Source organism: Oryctolagus cuniculus, chromosome 13, assembly GCF_051225735.1.
Source record: "Oryctolagus cuniculus isolate XC-2025 breed Fujian yellow rabbit chromosome 13, ASM5122573v1, whole genome shotgun sequence".
Lineage (NCBI taxonomy): Eukaryota > Metazoa > Chordata > Mammalia > Lagomorpha > Leporidae > Oryctolagus > Oryctolagus cuniculus.
In genome coordinates, this window is record NC_142879.1 from 30,542,424 (window position 1) to 30,564,430 (window position 22,007).

General features: G+C 36.4%; 1 protein-coding gene across 1 annotated transcript in view; it reads right to left on the minus strand.

Moving 5' to 3' along the window:
• USH2A (usherin) overlaps positions 1–22,007 on the minus strand; it is an 870,853-nt gene that overhangs the window by 694,106 nt on the left and 154,740 nt on the right. The window contains exons 7-10 of the mRNA XM_089312189.1: positions 20,795–21,089; positions 18,813–18,997; positions 14,323–14,544; positions 11,694–11,787 (exon numbers count right to left, since the gene is read on the minus strand). Coding sequence (XP_089168315.1) covers positions 11,694–11,787; positions 14,323–14,544; positions 18,813–18,997; positions 20,795–21,089 — 796 coding nt within the window. The remainder of the gene's footprint in view (positions 1–11,693; positions 11,788–14,322; positions 14,545–18,812; positions 18,998–20,794; positions 21,090–22,007) is intronic.

The following is a 22,007-nucleotide window of genomic DNA, read 5'->3' on the forward strand; positions in this document are numbered from 1 at the left end:
TCCTATAAATATTTTTAAAGAATTTTTCTCTATGTAAATCTCTTAGTATATTATCCTTCAGACATAACTAGAATCTCCTTAAATTAATTTTCTGTTCATTATACTGATATATTAGAAGAAACATACATCTAACATTTATCTAGCTACCTAATGGAACTCTATTATTAATATTTAATAAATTTTCTGTAGATATTCTTTCATTTTTACTTCTCAATCATCTTCAGATATTTGCAATTTAGTTTTTCTTTCCAGTTCTCAAGTTTTTATTTTTCTTATCCTATTTAGTGGGCTAGAACCTCCTGTACAGTGTTGAAAAATGGGTATCCTTTTCTTATTCTTGATTTTAAATAGAATGTGTCAATGGATCCATCATTCTGTGCACTGTTATTTCTAAGAATTTATCAGGCTGAAGAAGTATACTTTAAATTAAAACATGCTTAAAGCTTTTATCTGACTAAATATTAAATTTTATCAATTTTTTCTGAATCTACTGAAGTGATCACATATTTTTCCTCCATGTGTTAGGGAAGTGACCAAAGAAATTCAGTCATCTTAAATCATTCCGTTATTCATAAGAGAAACCCAATTTAATTACTATATAATATTATTTTTGTACATTTCTAGATTCGATTTGCTATTACTTTAAGATTTTAAGGTAGATTTTACAAATAAACTGGGTTGTTAAATTTCATTTTTGTACAACCTTTGATTTTGTTTACTGGCCTCCACACTTACATGGGCAGATTCAAAATAAAGGTCTATGCTTTCAAATAAACCTTGACATATAGTATATATTAACATTTCTTTTTTTCCTACCCTATCCTCGCCACCAACTTCTAAGAGAATGTAAGCTTTTCAAGAACAGAGATAACTGTATTTTGCTTATACTGTAGAAGTAGTGCACAGCACAGCAGTACTCAATAAAATTTTATTGGATTAATAAAACATTAATAAAATTAGCTCAAGATTTCCCTGTTTTTTATTTTCCTCACTAGTTTGCATACGACTGGATTGAAAAGAGGTCAGCATTGTGGCACAGCAGTTAAGCCTCTGCCTGTGACATTGGCATGCAGCATCCCACGTGGGAAACACTGATGGAGCTCTGAGCTCCTGACCTTCACCTGGCCCAGCCGGGGGTGTTGCAGCCACTTGAGGAGTGAACTAGTGGAGGAAAGATCTCTCATTCTCTCCCTCTCTCTGTGTCTCTTTGCCTTTCAAATAAATAAATAAATCTTAAAAAAAAAAAAAAAAAGACTGGGGGGCCGGCGCTGTGATGTAGTGGGTAAAGCTGCCTGCATCCCATATGGGTGCCGATTCTAGTCTTGGCTGCTCTACTTCCAATGCAGTTCTCTGCTATGGTCTGGGAAAGCAGTGGAGGATGGCCCAAGTCCTTGGGGCCCTGCACCCATGTAGGAGACCAGGAAAAAACTCCAGAACTCCAGATCAGCCCTGCTCCAGCCATTGCAGCCATTTGGGGAGTGAACCAGTGCATGGAAGACTACTCCCACCCTCCCTCCCTCCCTCTCCCGCTCTGCCTATCTGTAACTCTGCCTTTCAAATAAATAAACAACCCTTTAAAAAGAAAAAAAGACTGGATTGAATCAAGGCTTTTATCCACCCACAATATACTGATATTACAAATTCCATTTAATTTGTTGAGACCAGCTTTATGAATTAGTCCATGCTCATTGTTCCTTAATTTCCCATGCGATCATTATAAGAATGTTTATTTTCTCCTTGTTGGATACAGGACTATAATATTTCAAGTTTCAAATTAGATCAATTCTCAATTACTGAGGAAAAATATATGCTCCTATCTGTACTTATAAAATATTCACTCATTCAGAAACAAATGATTAAAGTTAATACTCTATAGTATACATACATATACTATATATAATATAGTATATATATGTATATACTGTATATAAATATATTGTCCCATGTTACCCAATCTGTTTCTCATTGTTAAATCTTAATGAGGTGTAGTTTAAGGCAGACTTATAAAACTAATAAACAAGGACTGTGCTAGAATCTAGCATTTCCTTTTGATTCTTAGAATGTTTATCTTTTGCTTCTATTATCTTTATGTTGTTGTTTACTATCAACTTTTTCCATTAGACCCTTTAGCATATTAAGCACAGTTGCTTAAAGTTCCTGGTGTGATAATTCCAACACCATTGCCATATCTGAGTCTTGTTCTAATTCTTTTTTTATTATTATTATTCATTTGAAAATCAGAGCTACACAGAGAGAGAAGGAAAGGAAGAAACAGATAGATCTTTCATCCCAAATAGCCAAAGCCGGGCTGATCCGGAACCAGGAGCCAGAGGGTTTTTCTGGGTCTTTCATGTGGGTTCAGGGGCCCAAGGACTTGAGCCATCTTCTACTGCTTTCCCAGGCCATAGGACAGAGCTGGATCAGAAGAGGAGCAGTCGCCCAGTGGGATGCTGGCACTGCAGGCAGTGGCTCTACTCCCTATGCCACAGCACTGGCCTCTTTGTTCTAATTCTTAAAACATCAATGATGTACAGGGTAGAAGAAATTCTGGTAAACAGGTCTTTAGAGAGGTGGTGGTAGTGGGTCCCACAGTGTTTTAAGTTTCAGAGTTTAGTGAGCCTGTACTTCCGAATTATGAACTTTGTAAGTCCAAATACACCTTTGCATATGATGGAGTTATGTCCTGAAAAATCCAAGATAAGGTGAAGATACCACAAGTCAAGAATGCATTAATCTATCTAGCCTACTGAACATCATAACTTAGCAATACCACACTGCAGAGTTTCAGGTATCTCCCCATCATGATCACTGGACTCCCTGGGTACTGCATCTATTGCTACTTCCCAGGATCATCAGAGGGTCATCCCACATATTGCTAGCTCAGTGACAAGAGCAAAAATAAAAATAAGATGTCTACCAAATGCATGTTGCTTTTGTATCATCATAAACTTATAAAATCCTAAATCAAACCATCTATGGCTGGGGCCACTCTCACCCCCAAGTTCTGACAGCGTGCACTTGAGGGGACTGAAACTGGGTTTAGACTGTTCTTCTTCTTTTTATTAAGATTTTATTTATTTATTTGAGAGTTAGAATTACAGGCAGAGGGAGAGACAGAGAAAAAGGTCTCTAATTCATTGGTCCACTTCACAAATGGCCACAATGGGTAGAGCTGAGCTGATCTTAAGCCAAAAGCCAGGAGGTTCTTCCAAGTCTCCCACAGGGGTGCAGGGACCCAAGCACTTGGGCCATCTTCTACTTCTTTCCTAGGCCATAGCAGAGAACTGGATTGGAAGTAGAGTAAATGGGACACAAACCAGCACCGATAAGGGATGTCGGTGGAGCCTTAGCCTACCATGCCACAGCACTGACCCTTAGTCTTTTATTTTTTTTTTTAACTTTTATTTAGTAAATATAAATTTCCAAAGTACAGCTTATGAATTACAATGGCTTTTCCCTGCCATAACTTCCCCTAGTCTTTTCTTCTAAATACTGTTTTTAATGACCATTCAATGATGGTATTTCTTACATTCTTTCCTACATGCAACATTCTTGTTATTTAGTAAAGTCACTTTCTATTTATATACACATTTGCTGATCTATTTGTTCATTATTTGTTCTTGCACATCAGGCCTTTTGGGGGAGACAATGTATTTCATTATGAAATATATAATTTAAATATAAATTTAGTGATAATCTACGGGTGATCTTTTCAAAAGTATTTAGAACATATTCTTCCTTGTAATTGAAAAGCTAGCTACAAATACACCTCTTAATTTGTCAGTTGACTTCTCTCTGAATGTCAATGGATATCATCTACTGTCCCCTGGTTTCCATCATGGCTACTGAGCAATATAACATTTGTAGTTTTTATAAATTCATTTCTTATGATTTGCCTTTTTCTTTCTGGTAGCTTTTAGTACCTATTCTTGGTCTTTGGTAATCATTAGGCTCATCATATGACACCTATGTATGTGTTTCTTTTACTTGTCCTATTTGGAATTAAGAAGAATTATGTCATTCCTCAACTTTGGGAAAGTCTTTGTTCTTGTGCCTTCAAGTATTATCTTCCATTATTTTTTGTATTTTTTTTGTTCCTTTGGTAAGGCTATCTTAATGTATCTCTATGCTCATAACCTTTTTTCATGTTTTTCAACATACTTTTAAAATGCATTTATGCATATACCTATCTCAGGGAAAGAACTATTGCAAGTTTTTTTTTTTTTTTTTTTTGACAGGCAGAGTGGACAGTGAGAGAGAGAGACAGAGCGAAAGGTCTTCCTTTGCTGTTGGTTCACCCTCCAATGGCCGCCGTGGCCAGCGCGCTGCAGCCGGCGCATCGTGCTGATCCGATGGCAGGAGCCAGGTACTTATTCTGGTCTCCCATAGGTGCAGGGCCCAAGCACTTGGGCCATCCTCCACTGCACTCCCTGGCCACAGCAGAGAGCTGGCCTGGAAGAGGGGCAACCGGGACAGAATCCGGCACCCCGACCAGGACTAGAACCCAGTGTGCCAGGGCCGCTAGGCAAAGGATTAACCTAGTAAGCTGCGGCACTAACGCAAGTGTTTTTCAAAGAATAATAATATCCACCATGTGTCAGAGAGGAAATGAAGTTCTCGACCTTGACTCAAATGTACATGAAATAGATTCTTACCTGAATACTAGTTTATGAAAGTAAATTAACTCACAAGTATTATAAAAATATAAAATGAAACTCACTTGTAGTAAAATTCTTCTGTGACTAAATAAGGGAAAAAATAAGCAGTGGTAAACTTGATATATAATACAAATATGACACAAATTAGTCCTGATGAGTCATGCTTTTGGACATCAATGTTGTAAAGGAACATACTCTCTAAAATAACAGGAAATCTTCATTTACATAATAAGTAATGTAGAGTGTGATATTGGCACCATTCAAGTTATTGAGTGGTAGGAAGGCTTATTATACAAAATGTTTTAAGCTGGCTCTGTTATTTATAATACTAACAAAAATGTATATTGATAGTTTGATTGTAGTTAATTCATAAGATCCATGATTAATGTTATAAAAGGGTCACAAATTAAAGCCAAAGAATAAAGGAAGTATTCATGGCTACTAATAAATTGCTCTGTGAAGACTTGGCTACCCTTGCAGGTAGTGATGTAACAAAATGATGAAAGAATAGCTAAGTAGCCAACAAAGTGCCGGTGCTTGGCTGAGGCACTGATCATTGCATCATTCTTGGCCAGAGCCCCTGAGAGGTGAATATAGCTATTAAAGGAAAATGAAAACTCCTAAGGATGCAAGTTTCAAATGTTATTACTCTTCTTAAAACTAGATTCCATCAAGAACTAAGTTATTTTAACAGGTAAATAAAGTTCTAGACAAGAGAAGAATATGAAAGAAGCTGTAGATATGGTGTACCTATTGTAATCATGGTATTAGACATATAATATACAAACTAAACCTTCCCATTCCTAGGTTACATTCTGCACCTATGAGCTTAACACACACTTTTCAATAGCTGTAACGGAGTGGTACCCAAGTAGACCAGAGGTATTTTATTGCAGTCAAGCTATTAACACAAGTAGTTACAGAATAATCTCTTTTTGAGAGGTGAAGTGGGATTTAAATACATATTGAATAACCCCACAAAATAAAATGTTAGTGTAGACAAAAGTAAACTCTAGTGGCATAAAGCAGACTGGTGGCTTGCTGGGACTGAGAGTGGCAGGACAGCCCAGAATACAAAGCCCTGTGAAAGAATGTGACAAGGGAAACATTGTATATCTTGATTGGGGTGATGATTCTACAAGGGAATATCTTGTCCAAAACTCATCAAATTATATGTTTTAATGGGTATATTTTAATACATGCAAACCATACTTCAGGAAAGTTGATTTAGAAAGAAAACAACTCTAGTTTTGTATGATATACCAAAATTGGTAAAAGGACTACAAAATCTCATTGTATTATATCTTACAAACACCCGAGTCTACAATATTCTCATGACAAAAAAAAAGTTTACTTAAAAATGAAACTGTGTATACATGTAACATTGTCATTCGTATAAAATCTATCATTTAAAGTGTTTCTGCTTTGTGAGGTATCTAGTAATTCATGTCATTTCAGTATCATAAAATCCTGAATTCTATTTCAAAATGTTTAACTCTGAAAGTTAATGACTAGTATTTAGTCTTTTGGGTTTGTTTTACCCTACATCAATCCTAATGAAGCCCTATAAATTAATTTCTCATTGCTTCATTCATTCTTGGGAAGAAATATAACAAGTACTTGAAAAATATTAATGAAATATACCATTATATTTATGATACCTATCACAGTTTAAAATCAATCTCTTAAGGTTGTCAATACAATAATCAAATATATCAGTGTTCCTAGTTGAACAGTACTGAAGAGTCTCACTAACTGTTCCTAAGGTAGACATTTTGGTATCATAAAATGCTGTGAAATAATTAAGCAAAATTACGTTCATATCAACATCAGCAGAGTTTTGAGTAATGCATTTTCTTCCATCATTTTCCTGGTTGGTTTCTATTTGTTTTGAAAGGATAATAGAAACAGAAATTAGCAATGGGTAGGGATACAGCAGTAGAGAGTTGGTTTCCCTATATGTAATATAATTAAAATGATTAATCATGCATTCCGCCTACCAATGTCTCAATCTATCAGTAAGATTTCCTTTATATAAGGTCCATAAACTCAAAAGACCCAGACGACTGGGGAGTATGAATGATTTCTTCCAAAAATAAGGCTATAGGAAGTAAAAGTGAATGGAGTAGCAAGCCAAAGCATGACACTGATGTAAGCAAGGTAACCACTTCCGGAGTCAGCCAATGGTTACCACTGCAGAAAAGGACACAGAAGACACAGTGTTGACTATATTTTGATTAAGAGAGGTTTTTAAAAAGTCAAACTCTTATTGAAAATTAAATGTTTGTTTAAACACTGCTACTACCTATGGAATAGCAGTGTAATAGTGACTTGATAAACAATTGAAGAATGTTTCATATAGAGAATTCCCTAGAATGGCAACCTCTTCCTGAATTCACCATTCTACTCATTTCTCTCAACTTCATTCTTTTGCACTTCTGTTAAACCCACTTTCCCATAGAAAAGACAATTGCCAAGAACTGGCATATTGTCAAGGCTTACGTTTTCATTTGTTTGCCAAATTGTTCTAATATAATTCACAGAAGCTCTGTTTATTGAGTAATATTATTAAATGGTTAGTATAATACTGTGAACTGAAGACATTCTTTTTGGACTATATCCCGGTCTTTAAAAAGAACCTGGGTTCCAATAGGAAATGAATGGCTTATATTGAAACATTATTTTAAAGAGTAAAACAATGTAAAAAATTCTAGCATAAATATATTTTCAAATTACTGTAAGGCAATTGTTCTCAGACACTTAGGTCCCTGCAGCTATTAACATACTTTGAAAAAAAAAAAAGAGAGAGAGAATGCCATGCTTATGAATGCTTTTATGAAAACAGTTTTCATTTTCTTTTTTTTAAAGATTTAGTTGAAAGGCAGAGTTACAGAGAGAGAAAGGGAGCAACAGAGAGAGACAGAGAGCGAGACAGAGAGAGAGAGAGAGAGAGAAAGCACGTGCGAGAGAGAAAGATAAATAGTCCATCTACTGGTTCACTCCCCAAATGGTTGCAACAGCAAGGGCTTGGCCAGACAGAAGCCAGGAGCTTTATCCAGGTCTCCTACATGAGTGCAGGGGCCCAAGCACTTGGGCCATCCTCGCTGCTTTCTTAGGTACTTTAACAGGGAACTAGATTGGAAGTGAAGCAGTAGGGATTCTACCCAGTGCCCATGTAGGATGACGGCATCCCAGGCAGTGGTTGTACCTGCTATGTCACAATGCTGGCCCCTCAGTTTTCATTTTCAAGACACTGTTGAAAATATTTGGAGCTAAAAAATTATTCAACTAAATAGTATATTGACTTTTTCCCTTTAGTTGCATTTACCATCAATTATGTATTTATTGCTTTTTAAATTTATGACTAAATTCATAAATTATCAAAATATGCCAAGGAGGAAAAAAAGTCTGCATTTAAGTTTTGTTTTCAAGAGATACTTACTGTCTAAACAAGAAGCTTTAAAATGTATTCTCAGCCTAAATTATAGCTAATTAGTTGACTAGTTCAGAATCTAACATTCACCACCTGAGACCAAGTCTGAAAATCCCAACTTGACTTCAGAAACCAATCATGAGCCTTAATACATTTAATGCCTCTATATTTAAGGAGAGGCATGAAATCATCTAAGAATCATAAAATATTCAACACTATACTGTGAGTGATTAAAAAGAGAGAAAGAAAAAACATGGGACAGGACATCAAGAGGAAGAGATAAAGGGAAGACTGACTGAGACTGCCACAGCAAAGCAAGCTCAGAAAAAGTATAACAAAGTTCCACCCAGACCTTAGCTTACTAGATACATTGAGTCCAAAGAGCCCTGCTACACTCATCCCAGAGAAATTTTTATCTGTGTTACTAATGGGTTTGGGTATGGAGGGCAAGGTTAATAAAAGAAATAACTGATTACAAGCAAAGGAAAGATCCATCCATCTTACTGGATCAAGAGACTCTAAAAACAATATAAATATCACTTTAACTTTGAAATCAATGCTTTTGGGGTCTTCTACAACAAACACCTAGCCTGCCCAACATCCTGAAGAATTTTTGTTTTCCTCTAGCAGTTTCATAGACCTGGACCTTACCTTGAATCTTTTTTTCAACTTTTAATTAATAAATATAAATTTCCAAAGTACAGCTTTTGGATTACAGTGGCTCCCCCCGCCCCATAACTTCCCTCCCATCTCCGGCTCCCTCTCCCATTCCATTCATATCAAGATTCATTTCCAATTAACTTTATATACAGAAGATCAATTTAGCATATATTAAGTAAAGAATTCAACAGTTTGCACCCACACAGAAACACAAAGTGTAAAGTACTGTTTGAGTACTAGTTATAGCATTAATTTCCATTGTACAACACATTAAGGACAGAGATCCTACAAGAGTTGCCAAGGCTATGGAAGCCTTTTGAGTTCGCCGACTCTGATCTTATTTAGACAAGGTCATAGTCAAAGTGGAAGTTCTCTCCTCCCTTCAGAGAAAGGTAGCTCGTTCTTTCTACTGGGATCTCACTCGCACAGATCTTTCATTTAGGTTTGTTTGTTTTTGTTTTTATTTTTGTTTTTTTGCCAGAGTGTCTTGGCTTTCCATGCCTAAAATACTCTCATGGGCTCTTCAGCCAGATCTGAATGCCTTAAGGGTTGATTTTTATAAAAGGTAAGACATATGGGTCTTGTTCTATTATTCTGTATGTGGATGGATATCTGATTTTCCCAGTACCATTTATTGAAAAGGCTGCCCATTTCCCACTGTGCATTCTTGGCACCTTTGTCAAAGACCAGCTGATGTATCAACAGGCTCTATTCTGTTACATTGGTCTTTGTGTATGTTTTTATGTCAGTGCCATGCTGGTTTGCCTACTATACTTTTGCAGTATATTTTGAGATCAAGCAGTAGGATGTCTCTAGTTTTGTTCCTTGTGCTCTTGGCTTGTTTTAGCTACTTAGGGTCTTTTGCAGCTTCATGTGAATTCTAGAATTTTTCTCTTTCTGTGAAGAAAGCCATTGGTATTTTGGCAGTGGCTACATTGAATATGTGGATCACTTTGGGTTGTACAGGACATGTTAATAATAATAATTATTCTAATCAATAAATACAGGCTCTCTTTCCATTTCTTGGTGTCCTTCTTAATCACTTTCATAACTAGTTTTGATTATAAAGATATTCTCAGCTAAATTTATTTCTAGATATTTTTGTATCTGCCTTCTTGATTTCTTTTTCAAATAGTTTATTATTAGCATAAAAATGCTACTAGCTTCTGAACATTAATTTTGTATCCTGCAGCTTTACTGCATTAGTCTTAGTATTTTTGATTGATTCTTTGGGGTTTTCCATATGTAAGATGATTTCACCTGCAAACAGGAACAATTTGACTTCCCCCTTTCCAAATTCAGATGACTATTTCCTTCTCTTGCTTAGTTGCTTTGACTAGGGTTTCAAATACTGCATTGAATAGAAGTGGTGAAAATGGGCATCCTTGCCTTGTTACAGAAAATGGAAGAAAATCTTGAAATTGTTTCCTAATCAGTATGGTGTTAGCTGTGGGTCTGACATACATGACCTTTATCATACTGTTGTATGTACCTTCTATACTTAATTTCTTCAGACTCTCTCTCAGAAAGGAATGATTTTGTGGCTTTTTTTCTGCATTATTGAAATGACCACATTGTTTTACTTTCTTTTAATTAATATGGTGTATAACATTTATTAATTTGTCTTTGTTGAACCATCCTTGCATCACTGAAGGAAATATGATTAATTCAAACTAGAAGACTTTGGGCTGGCACTGTGGCGTAGTAGGCTAAGCCTCTACCTGTGGTATCAGCATCTCACATGGATGCTGGTTCATGTCCCTGGCTGCTCCTCTTCCAATCCATCTCTCATTTTTATGAGATTCAATGATTGTTTACAGCCTTTACTGCTGAGGAACAGTGTGCTTTTCTTACTATTTGTTGAACTCTTTCATTAGTGAAGGGTTATCTGATACGTATAAAGTAAACTGAAAATAGATCTTTGTAAAAATTAAGAGAGGTATTAGGAGAGGAAAGAGGAGGAAGAATGGAAGGGAGGGTAGGCTGGAGTGGGAAATATCACTATGTTCCTAAATCTGTACATATAAAATACTTGAAATCTGTATAACTTAAATAAAATTTTAAACAAATACTGTTCTAACCTCTCCTTTAAATGACTGACAGGTAAATGTCTTAAGTCATATCAATTTTTGTGCATGTCATGTAATGGCTATTAATCTTATTTTCTTACAAATTAGCAGGCAAATTCCTCAAATATCATTTTCTGAAGACCCTAGACTACCTCCTGTGATTCTTGGTACAACTACTGCTGTTTCTGTTGCCCGTTTCATGTCAGGTGTTGCTCACGTTGGTGCTGGACATCACTGATACCAACTAATACCGCTCTTTTTCCATTTACCTCTTATTCCTGAAGATGCAACCAAATGCTCTCCTGAACTGTGAAACTTTGACTGGCTATGTGACAAACATCAAAATGGCACAACTCCCAAGTCGTCATTTTATTCTGTAGTTTTAAATTCATTATTTAAAATTTGATATCTGGAGAAAAACTTACCTTGATAGATACAAATCAACACATAAAGATCATCCTGTGTCCTAATACACTTTATTTGCACTGACACTTTGTATAAACATTCTTTAGATGTAGGAATCAAAATACTTTTTGTTTAGTTTCAGGTTATTCAGACAAAAATTATTTTATGAAATATAATACTGATGAAACCATTAAAGAAAAAGGAAAACAAAGGGAAGCCTTAGGCTTTCATACCAGCTCTAACTCGCCTGGTTGCAATCATTCTGAAAAGCATTTTTCAACTTTATTGATAGCTTTTGTTTTTCTCTACAAAAAAATGTTCCCTGGAATAATGGACATTCTGGCTCATAACAATATTTACTTGATTATTTACTTATTATGTTTATATTCAAATATAAATAACTAAATATGTGCATTCACTGTCTCTATGCTTAACTTTTCTAAATTTCCACATAAAAAACAAACTCACGTGAAGTCCTTCCGTGAAGCTTTCCTGAGAGCAGAGGCATCTATACGGCTGGCTGGTGGTGTCACAGACATCAGCATGACCATGGCACTGACACCTGTGAATGTGAGCATCACACAGCTCTTAAGAATTCTGTAATTGATACAGTTATTCTTAAGTGTTGAAACTTAACTGAAAAGTGATCCCTGTTAAATATAAGAGTGGGAATAAGAGAAGGAAGAGATGTACAATTTGGGACATGCTCAATCGGACTTGCCCGAAATGGTAGAGTTAGAAACATACCAGGGGATTCCAATTCAATCCCATCAAGGTGGCATGTACCAATGCCATCTCACTAGTCCAAGTGATAATTGCTCTTCACAATTGATCATAATGATAGGACTAAGAGTCAAAGGGATCACATAAACAAGACTAGTGTCTGAAAATACTAACAAATAGAATTTAAAAAAGGGAGAGAAGGATCCAACATGGGAAGCGGTATACACAGCAGACTCATAGAATGGTAGATGTCCTAAACAGTACTCTGGCTTCAGAATCAGCCCTTAAGGCATGCGGATCCAGCTGAAAAGCCCATGAGAGTATTTCAGGCATGGAAAGCCAAGATACTCTGGCAAAAAAAAAAAAAAAAAAAAAAAAAAAAAAAAAAAAAAAAAAAACAAACAACAACCTAAATGAAAGATCTGCAAGTGAAATCCCAGTAGAAAGAGCGGGCCATCAAAGAAGGCGGTACCTTTCTCTGAAGGGAGGAGAGAACTTCCACTTTGACTATGACCTTGTCTAAATATGATCAGAGTCGGCGAACTCAAAAGGCTTCCATAGCCTTGGAAGCTCATGACAAGAGCCTAGGGTGATTACTGATGCCAAAAACAAGAGTGTCAATTTGTTAAGTCAACAACAGGAGTCACTGTGCTCTTACTCCCCATGTAGGATCTCAGTCCTTAATGTGCTGTACATTGTGAACTAATGCTATAACTAGTACTCAAAAAGTATTTTTCACTCTGTGTTTCTGTGTGGGTGCAAACTGATGAAATCTTTACTTAATATATATAAATTGATCTTCTGTATATAAAGATAATTGAAAATGAATCTTAAGCCTGTGCCGCAGCTCACTAGGCTAATCCTCCACCTTGCGGCGCTGGCACACCGGGTTCTAGTCCCGGTCGGGGCACCGGATTCTGTCCCGGTTGCCCCTCTTCCAGGCCAGCTCTCTGCTGTGGCCAGGGAGTGCAGTGGAGGATGGCCCAGGTGCTTGGGCCCTGCACCCCATGGGAGACCAGGATAAGTACCTGGCTCCTGCCATAGGATCAGCGCAGTGTGCTGGCCGCAGCACGCTGGCCGCAGCGGCCATTGGAGGGTGAACCAACGGCAGGGGAAGACCTTTCTCTCTGTCTCTCTCTCTCTCTCTGTCCACTCTGCCTGTCAAAAAAAAAATGAATCTTTATGTGAATGGAAGGGGAGAGGGAGCGGGAGATGGGAGTGTTGCGGGTGGGAGGGAAGTTATGGGGGGGAAAAAGCCATTGTAATCCATAAGCTGTACCTTGGAAATGTATATTCATTAAATAAAAGTTTAAAAAAAAACAATAATTGCGTGAAAAGATGTTCAGCTTCACTCATATGAAGTAAATTTTAAAATAGTGTCCAAATCAGTAAGGTTAAAAAAAAAATCACCAACCCATTTCTCTGCATGAACCCAATAGGGAACTCCAGCATGTCCAACCAACACAAAATCTCTTTGTAGTTACTCATGCAAGCTTAATGAACCCCAAAATACAAATAGGGAAAGAACTGTCATTAATATCCAAACCACATTGAATTGTGAAGGTAATGTTCAAGTCACTTTGTAACTGGGGTGAGGAGGTGTGGAACTGGGAACACCCACAAAAACCATATGGCAAATTTGTGAAGGGGGCATATTTACTGGAACTATTCAAAACACAATCAAGAAGATACATGATGAATACCAAAATGAGTTAGAGAATCTCAAATCTTCCCATATCTTTCAAAGTTGTACAGTGAGTACTTAACGGTATCACCTTTTCATTATATTATCACTTAATAAATAATTCTCACATATTTGTATTCTGCTAAAGATATATCAATCTTCTAGAACAACTCTCTCTAAATTTATCTTATATATCCATTTTCATATTAGATACCAAGCTGCCCTGGTTTTACAGCTATCAATATTTTTTATCACTGTGAGTCATATTCTGTTATGATGGGGTATTTATAAATGTCTTAGCACAATTATTCCTCATGGAAATTTGAAGTCAGGTAGACAGGGTTCACACTTACAAACTATCTGGCTTCAACTCCAAACCTAGTTCCATCACTTTGCTTTCCAGAATATTTGAAAATTCCATTTCAGAAAGAGCCAGGTAAAATATCTGACCATTATATCTAAGTCAGATTCAGAATATCCTAACTTCTAAACTCAATAAATTTTGAAAATTTATTTCAAATCCCTCACCAAAAATCAAAAGTAGGAAATAATTTCAAAATGAGAAGCTTGGAATTTGGCTTGCTCTAAAATCTTAGTCAATGTATTTTTAAGGAAGTATCACAAAAATCTTGTTGAAAATAAATTTATAGATAATTGCATTCCAATTGAAATCTCAGTAATGAATATTACCTCCCACTGATGGTGATTTCATCCACTGCGTAATATCTGTGTCTGAGGTCAACAGAAGGCTCAGATGTATAGTACTGCCCTTGAAAATGAAACCTTATTTGTGTGGCTTTTACAAATTCTTGAAGAGATGGGGTATTATAGAAGTCATTATATCCAGGACGATAATTTGGTCCAGGAGCCAAGATGCTAAATGTGACATTACCATGGGAATATGGAGGAAAACTGTTGACAAAAGAGATTTAAAACCATGAAAGACTATTCAAATTTTTACAAAACACAAATCACAATTTTGAGATAATATTACACAATATCAATAAAAGATTAAATACTACATACTGAGAAAACAAACACATATCCTATGTTCCATAGACAAGAAATTCAAGAAAATGACAAAAAGTCATACTAAAACATTTCCTTGAGAATATAATGAAAATTCTATTAATACAGAAAAAAATATTAAACAATCAAGAAACTAGATGGCAGAACACCAGTGAAATTGTAAACAAGAGTTGCTCCAAAGTTTTTCTAAAAAAAACTTTAAACATACTCTAACACACCATTCAGGGAAGAGACTTAGGAGAATCTGCCTCAAGAAAGTTGATTAGCAAATGGTTATGAATGATATACTACTATAGTTTAGTGATCATATCTTTTTACTTTTCACATGTTGAATTCTTTATTTGGTGGAGCATTAACTTTTTGACTGTAATGTAAATTAATGCAAATTCAAAATGTTAACTCAAAAATTCAGAAGATTTTACAAAAAACAAAGAGAGAACTAGAGAGGTTCAATAATGAAAGTATTATATTCTTTGAAATATATCTATGAACTACATTATATCTAAAAAATTATATATTTTTTACAAAGAATATGAAAGCAGAATGATGTCTCTATCAGCCCAGTGACTTGGCTTACCCATAAAATAACTATATATCAATATACCTGACAAACACAAATACAAAAATCCTCAACAAAATGTTAGCTAATCAAATGTAATAGTATATCATATAGATCATCTACCCAGGCCAAGTGGGATTTATCCCAGGGATGCTTCAACATATAGAAATCAATAAACACAACACATCACATTAACCAAATGAAGAATAAATACTATATGATTATCTCAATAGAGGCTAAGAAAACATTGATAAAATACAACATCATTTCATACAAACAACTTTAAAAACTGGTTATGGGAGGAAAATACCTCAAAACAATCAAATCAATAAATGACAAACCCACAGCCAACATCATGTTGAATGAGTGATAGCTGGAAGCATTTCCATTAAGATCCAGAACCAGACAAGGATGCCCACTTTAACCATTATTATGCAATATAGCTCTGTAACCAGAATCATTTGGCAAGAAAAACAAATGAAATGGATATAAATTAGAAAGGAGGAAGTCAAATTACCCCTGTTTGTAGAATACATGGGCCATTATATAGAGGAACCAAAAGACTCCACTAAGAGACTATTAAGATTCATAAGAGAATTAGGCAAAACAGTGAGATATAAAACCAACAACAACAAAAAAACCAACAGCATTCTTATATACCAACAATACTCTGACTGAGAAGGAACTTGAAAGATCAGTCCCATTCATAATAGCTACAAAAATTTAAGTAACTTGGGATAAATTTAACCAAGGATGTGAAAGATCTCTACAATGAATATTACAAAACATGAAGGAAAGAAATAGAAGACACAAAAAATTAAACAATTTTCCTTAATCATGCCTTGGAAGAATTCTTATCATCAAAGTGTTCATGGTACTCAAAGCAATTTACAGATTTAATGTGATCCTAATCAAAATACCAAGGACATTCTTCATGTATCCAGAATATAACAATCCTAAAATTCATATAGAAACACAAAAGACCCTGAATAGTCAACAACATTTTAAACAACAAAAAAGAAAGCTGGAAACATCAAAACAGCCTACTACTAGCACAAAAATAGAAATGTGGACCAATGGAACAGAATAGAAACTCCAGAAATTAATCCATACATCTACAACCAAATAAGCCAAAATCACTCCTTGGAGGATAGTCTCTTCAACCAACAGTTTCAGGAAAATTGGATCTCCATTGGCAAACATGTGGAACAAAACTCCTGCCTTACACCCTATACAAAAATCAATTCGCAATGAACCAAGGGTGTAAACCTACAATCTGAAACCATCACATTACTAGAGAAAAACTTAGGGATAATGCTGCAAGACATTGGCACAGGCAAAAAATTCTCGCATGAGACCCCAGAAGTGCAGGTAATAAAAGCAAGGAAGAGGCAAGTTGAGATTACATCAAACTAAGAAGTTCATGCTCAGCCACAGAAAACCTCAATGAAGGAAAGAAGCAGACAACAGATTCAGAGAAAATGTTTTCTAACTACACATTAGATAAAGGATTAATATCCAGGATAGATAAGGAGCTCAAGAAACTCAACAACAACAACAACAAAAATATAGTTAATAAATAAGTGTGCAAAGGACATGAACAGGTATCTCAAATAATGAAACACAAATGGCCAACAGACACATGAAAAAACTGTCAGGCTCACTAACCCTTAGGGAAATGTAAATAAAACCACAATGAGGTATCACCTCACCCCCTTAGGATACTCATCAACCGAAAATCAAAACAACAAAAACTGGCAAGGATGTGGAGATAGAGGTACCTTAAAACATTGTTGATGGGAAGATAAACAGGTCAACCATTACTGGAGATGCTATGGAGATTCCTCAGAAATCTAGAAATAGATCTACAATATGACCCAACCATCCCACCCCTGGGAATATACCCAAAATAATGAAATCATTGTATAAAAGAGTTACCTGTACCCCCATGATTATAGCAGCCCAATTCACAATAGCTAAGATATGGAATCAATCTAGAATATTACTCAGCCATAAAAAAGAATGAAATTTTGTCTTTTGCAAAAAAAAAAATGGATGCAACTAGAAGCCATTATGCTTAGTGAAATAGGCCAGAATAAAAAAGATAAAGATCACATAATTTCTCTGATTTGTGGTAGCTAATATCTACAGTACAAAACAAAATTTAATATATTTGAGTAAAACTGACATCTTGAGATTTGATTATACTTTATAGAACTTGTATATATTGCTTTCTACTTTTTACTTATTGAATGTTTATTTAGTGGGCATTAGGCTTGTGATTATAAAATAAATTAAAAATGTTACCACAAAAAAAATAAAAAATATATAAGGGAAAAGGAGAGAGGAAAGTATCATTATATTCTTAGAATTATATCTATTAAATGTGTGAAATCTACTCCTTTTATATTAATAAAATTAATTAAAAATAAAAAAGAAGGGGCGAGTGCTGTGGCGTAATAGGCTCAGACCCCAACTGCAGTGCCATGACCCCATATGTGTGCCAGTTTGTGTCCTGGCTACTCCTATTCTGATCCAGCTCTGTGCTATGGCCTGGGAAAGGAACAGAAGATGACCCAAGTGCTTGGGCCCTTGCACCTACATGGGAGACCTAGAAGAAGTTCCTGCCTCCTGCTTCAGATCAGATCAGCTCCAGCTGCTGCGGCCATTTGGGAAGTGAACTAGCAGATGGAAGACCTTTCTCTCTGTCTCTCCCTCTTTCTGCCTGTAATTCTACCTCTCAAATAAATAAATACATCTTTATTTTAAAGAGACAAACATAAAGAGCCGGCGCCGCGGCTCACTAGGCTAACCCTCCGCCTTGCGGCGCCGGCACACCGGGTTCTAGTCCCGGTCGGGGTGCCGGATTCTGTCCCAGTTGCCCCTCTTCCAGGCCAGCTCTCTGCTGTGCCCCAGGAGTACAGTGGAGGATGGCCCATGGGAGGGTGAACCAATGACAAAGGAAGACCTTTCTCTCTGTCTCTCTCTGTCTCACTGTCCACTCTGCCTGTCAAAAAAAAAAAAAAAAAAAAAAGAGAGAGAAACATAAAAAAGAAGGGAATGGAGGGAGAAAATTAGTATAGTCATAGAATTATATCTATGAGCTACATTTGGTTATTTATTTATTTATTTATTTTTGACAGGCAGAGTAGACAGTGAGAGAAAGAGAGAGGAAGGTCTTCCTTTTTCTGTTGGTTCACCCTCCAATGGCCACTGTGGCTGGCATGCTGAGGCTGGCGCACTGCGCTGATCCAAAGCCAGGAGCCAGGTGTTTTCTCCTGGTCTCCCATACGGGTACAGGGCCCAAGCACTTGGGCCGTCCTCCACTGCACTCCTGGGCCACAGCAGAGAGCTGGACTGGAAGAGGAGCAACTGGGACAGAATCCAGCGCCCCGACAGGGACTAGAATCTGGTGTGCTGGCGCCGCAAGGTGGAGGATTAGCCTAGTGAGCCGTGGCGCCAGCAGTTATTTATATATTAATAAAAAATTAAAATTTTTTGAGGGCTATCTCCACCAACCCAATGAGTTGGATTACTTACAATTTATTATTAACATATCAGTTTATTAGAATTGCTTTAAAAATATTCATACTTGGGAAGCTGAAGACAATTGACAGAATCTGGATTTTCCAAATTTCCATTGTTCTTCATTCCAAAAGCACTGCAATTTTTAGCAAAATATTGCCAGTCCTCCCAATCCAAATTGTCATTCTTCTTCCTTTGAATCTTTATTGCTGTTGGTTGTGGACTAAAGAACTGAATGATAATATAAAACACCTGAAAAATGGATATGTTAATTATTATAATTGGAATTTTAAGTTTGACCCATCAGTATAAATCAAGCTCTGGACTTGTTAGATTCAATAATAATGGCTTACTGCCTCTTCATTATAATTATCAAATATTTATTGGACATCCAGAAATGTCATAACCCCATAGTACAAGCAATATATTCTATAATTGTGTATTAGTCCTTCTTCTCAGGGATTTTATAGATGAAAGTACAAATTAACACAAAGTTTGATGTAAAGACAGGACAAAGGACGTTACTTCTATGAAACAAATGTTCTATGTGTTCTTAAGGAGTTATTTGGAATAAGCACCACAATTTTTATTTATTTGTGCTGCTTAGTAACAAAATGAACATTTCCAGACTTCACAAAAATTATTTTGAATCAATTCTCTAGAAATCTAAGCCCTGAGTATTATCTTTTAGATATTTTTTACTTCAGACATTACAAGGCACTGCTTTAGTGAGGTTATGTTCATTTATGTAGCTTAGTTTTCACCATGCATTGGGTTGTACAAGAGTACATCAGAGGTTCATGGATAGGGCTGATGTTCCAGTACAGTGCTTTAAGCCACCACTTGTTGTACAGGCATCTCATATCAGAACCTGTGTTTGAGCCCTAGCTACTTGATTTCCAATCTAGCATCTTGCTAAGTAGCCTACGAAGGCAGTGCAAGATTTCCCAATTGATAGGGCCTTGCAACCCACATACAGACACAAATGGAGTTTCAGGTTGCTGGCTACCACCAGGCCCAGACCTGGTTGTTACAGTTGTTTGAGGAGTGAACCAGCAGATGGAATATCTCCCTCTGATTCATTTTCTGTCACTCTACCTTTCAAATAAATAAATTTTTAAAAATATTAAATCATAAGTTTATTTTTAAATACGTATGTATGTATTTATGTTATTTGAAAGGTAGAGTGACAGAGAAAGAGGAAGGAATAGGTAGGGGGAGAGATCTTCCATCCAGAGGTTGACTTCCTAAATGGGCACAACTGCCCACACTGGTCCAAGAACTCTATCTGGGCCTCCCATGTGGGTGGCAAGGGTTAAAGCACATAGGCCATCTTACACTGCCTTCTCGGGTACATTAGCAAGGAGCTGGATCAGAAGCAGAAATGGCACATGAACCTGGGTACTCAGATATGGGATGCCAGCACCACAGGCAGCAGTTTAACCTGCTGCACCACAATGCTGGCCCCTAAGGATACACACATTTTGTGTAAACAAATTTTGCAATCTGACTATAACATGCATCTTCCAGAAACTTCTGGATGACCTTTGGATGGCTCATTGCATGCATGGACTTCAAAATATTTTGTACCACAATAAATATCCTTTATATCCTGCAAACTTTTAGAAGTTCCTTAGATGATATCTCAAACAAATATGTCCAAGGAATAATTCCAGGTACTCATGAATATGGCCTTATTTGGAATTAAGGTCTTTGGAGATATAATTAAATGAATGAGCTCAAGATTACATTATCCCAGATTTAGGGTTGGGCCTTATAAAGAAAGAAATGGGAAAATTACCACACACAAAGAAACAAGAAGGACTCATGTGAAAATGAATGCAGAGATTGGAATTATGCTGCCAGGGGTCATCAGAAGATGGAAGAAGCAAGGAAGGATCCTCTCCTGGATCTTTTGGAAGAAAATAGAGCCCTGCCAATAACTTGACTTTGTATTTCTGGTCTTTTTAACTGTAAGAGCACAAAGTCATTGTGCGAAATTACTGAAGCAGCCACAAGAAACTAATATACACCATTGTTTTTAATTACCTGATACTGTCCATTTTCCAAATCTATTGAAATGGTCACTCCTTGGTTCATCTGGGTAATGTTTGTAAACACATGTGAAACCCACGAGGTACCAATATCATTGTCATTGACAAAAGAGAGAGGATGGGCTTCAGAATTGAGACGTAACATTCTATCACGGGTGGTGTCTTCTGCAGCATTAGGAATGCAGAACCGCTGCAGCCAAGGGTGGATGCGAGGATGGCTACCAGGGCAGCGGCAGTGTGACTGGATGTGCAACCTTTTCAGATCTCCGGAAAAAACTTCTTGAATCTCTCTATAGGAGAGAGAGTGAAGACTATTAGAACAAATAGCTCAACAGCGATAGAACTTCTAAGAATTGTCATAAATGGGTATCATTCTTTTAGTGTTTTGATGAGCATCAAATCAGCTTTAATAATTTTCTGAATCATAATAAAATAAAACTCTTTTTTGGCCAAATAAACATACTCATTCAAGAGAATGTTTATCAAAGCCAATACATTTTTAAAGATAAATTTTCACATCAAGAAACTGCAAAAACCCTTCTCTGATTATGAAGATACTTATTTAAATGCAATAATATTCCAATGCACCTATGATACAGAAAAATATCATACACTTAAGTTGTTAAACTAACTTAGCACTGAGCAAAAACAGTAACTTATTTTAAGTAATGAGAGTTACAGATCAGGTCTCTAATTCTTCCTCGGGAAAAAGTAAGAAAGCAAGAATCATTTTATCTGCTTCTATCTCAGGTGAAGGGACTGAGGCCAAGGCCACTTGTCAGTGGTTTCCTGTGACTCATCAGCACAGATTCTGGCTCCTAAAATGCTTCAATGGCTCAGATCATATAGCAGCTGCCAAGAGTCAAAGAACTGCCAATTCCAGGCAGATGTATTTAATTTTTCCATTAAGGGCAATAGACCTGTTCTAGATCAGAATTAGTCATTCTATTTATAGGCATACTTCCACATCACAGGTTCCCAGACATTTCGGATGCCAACACTAGTAACCAAGATCAGACCAGACTTCCTCTGAGAGATCCCAGCAGAGTAATGGAGGAGACAGACGGCCTTTCCATTCACTAAATCACATGAAGTGATATCTACTTGAAATTTCATTGATATTTGCCAGTGGATACAAGGTTTTAAATGGGACCAATTGTCATTTCCCAATATGAATTCTTTTCCCTCTAGGAAAATGTCATTCCCAA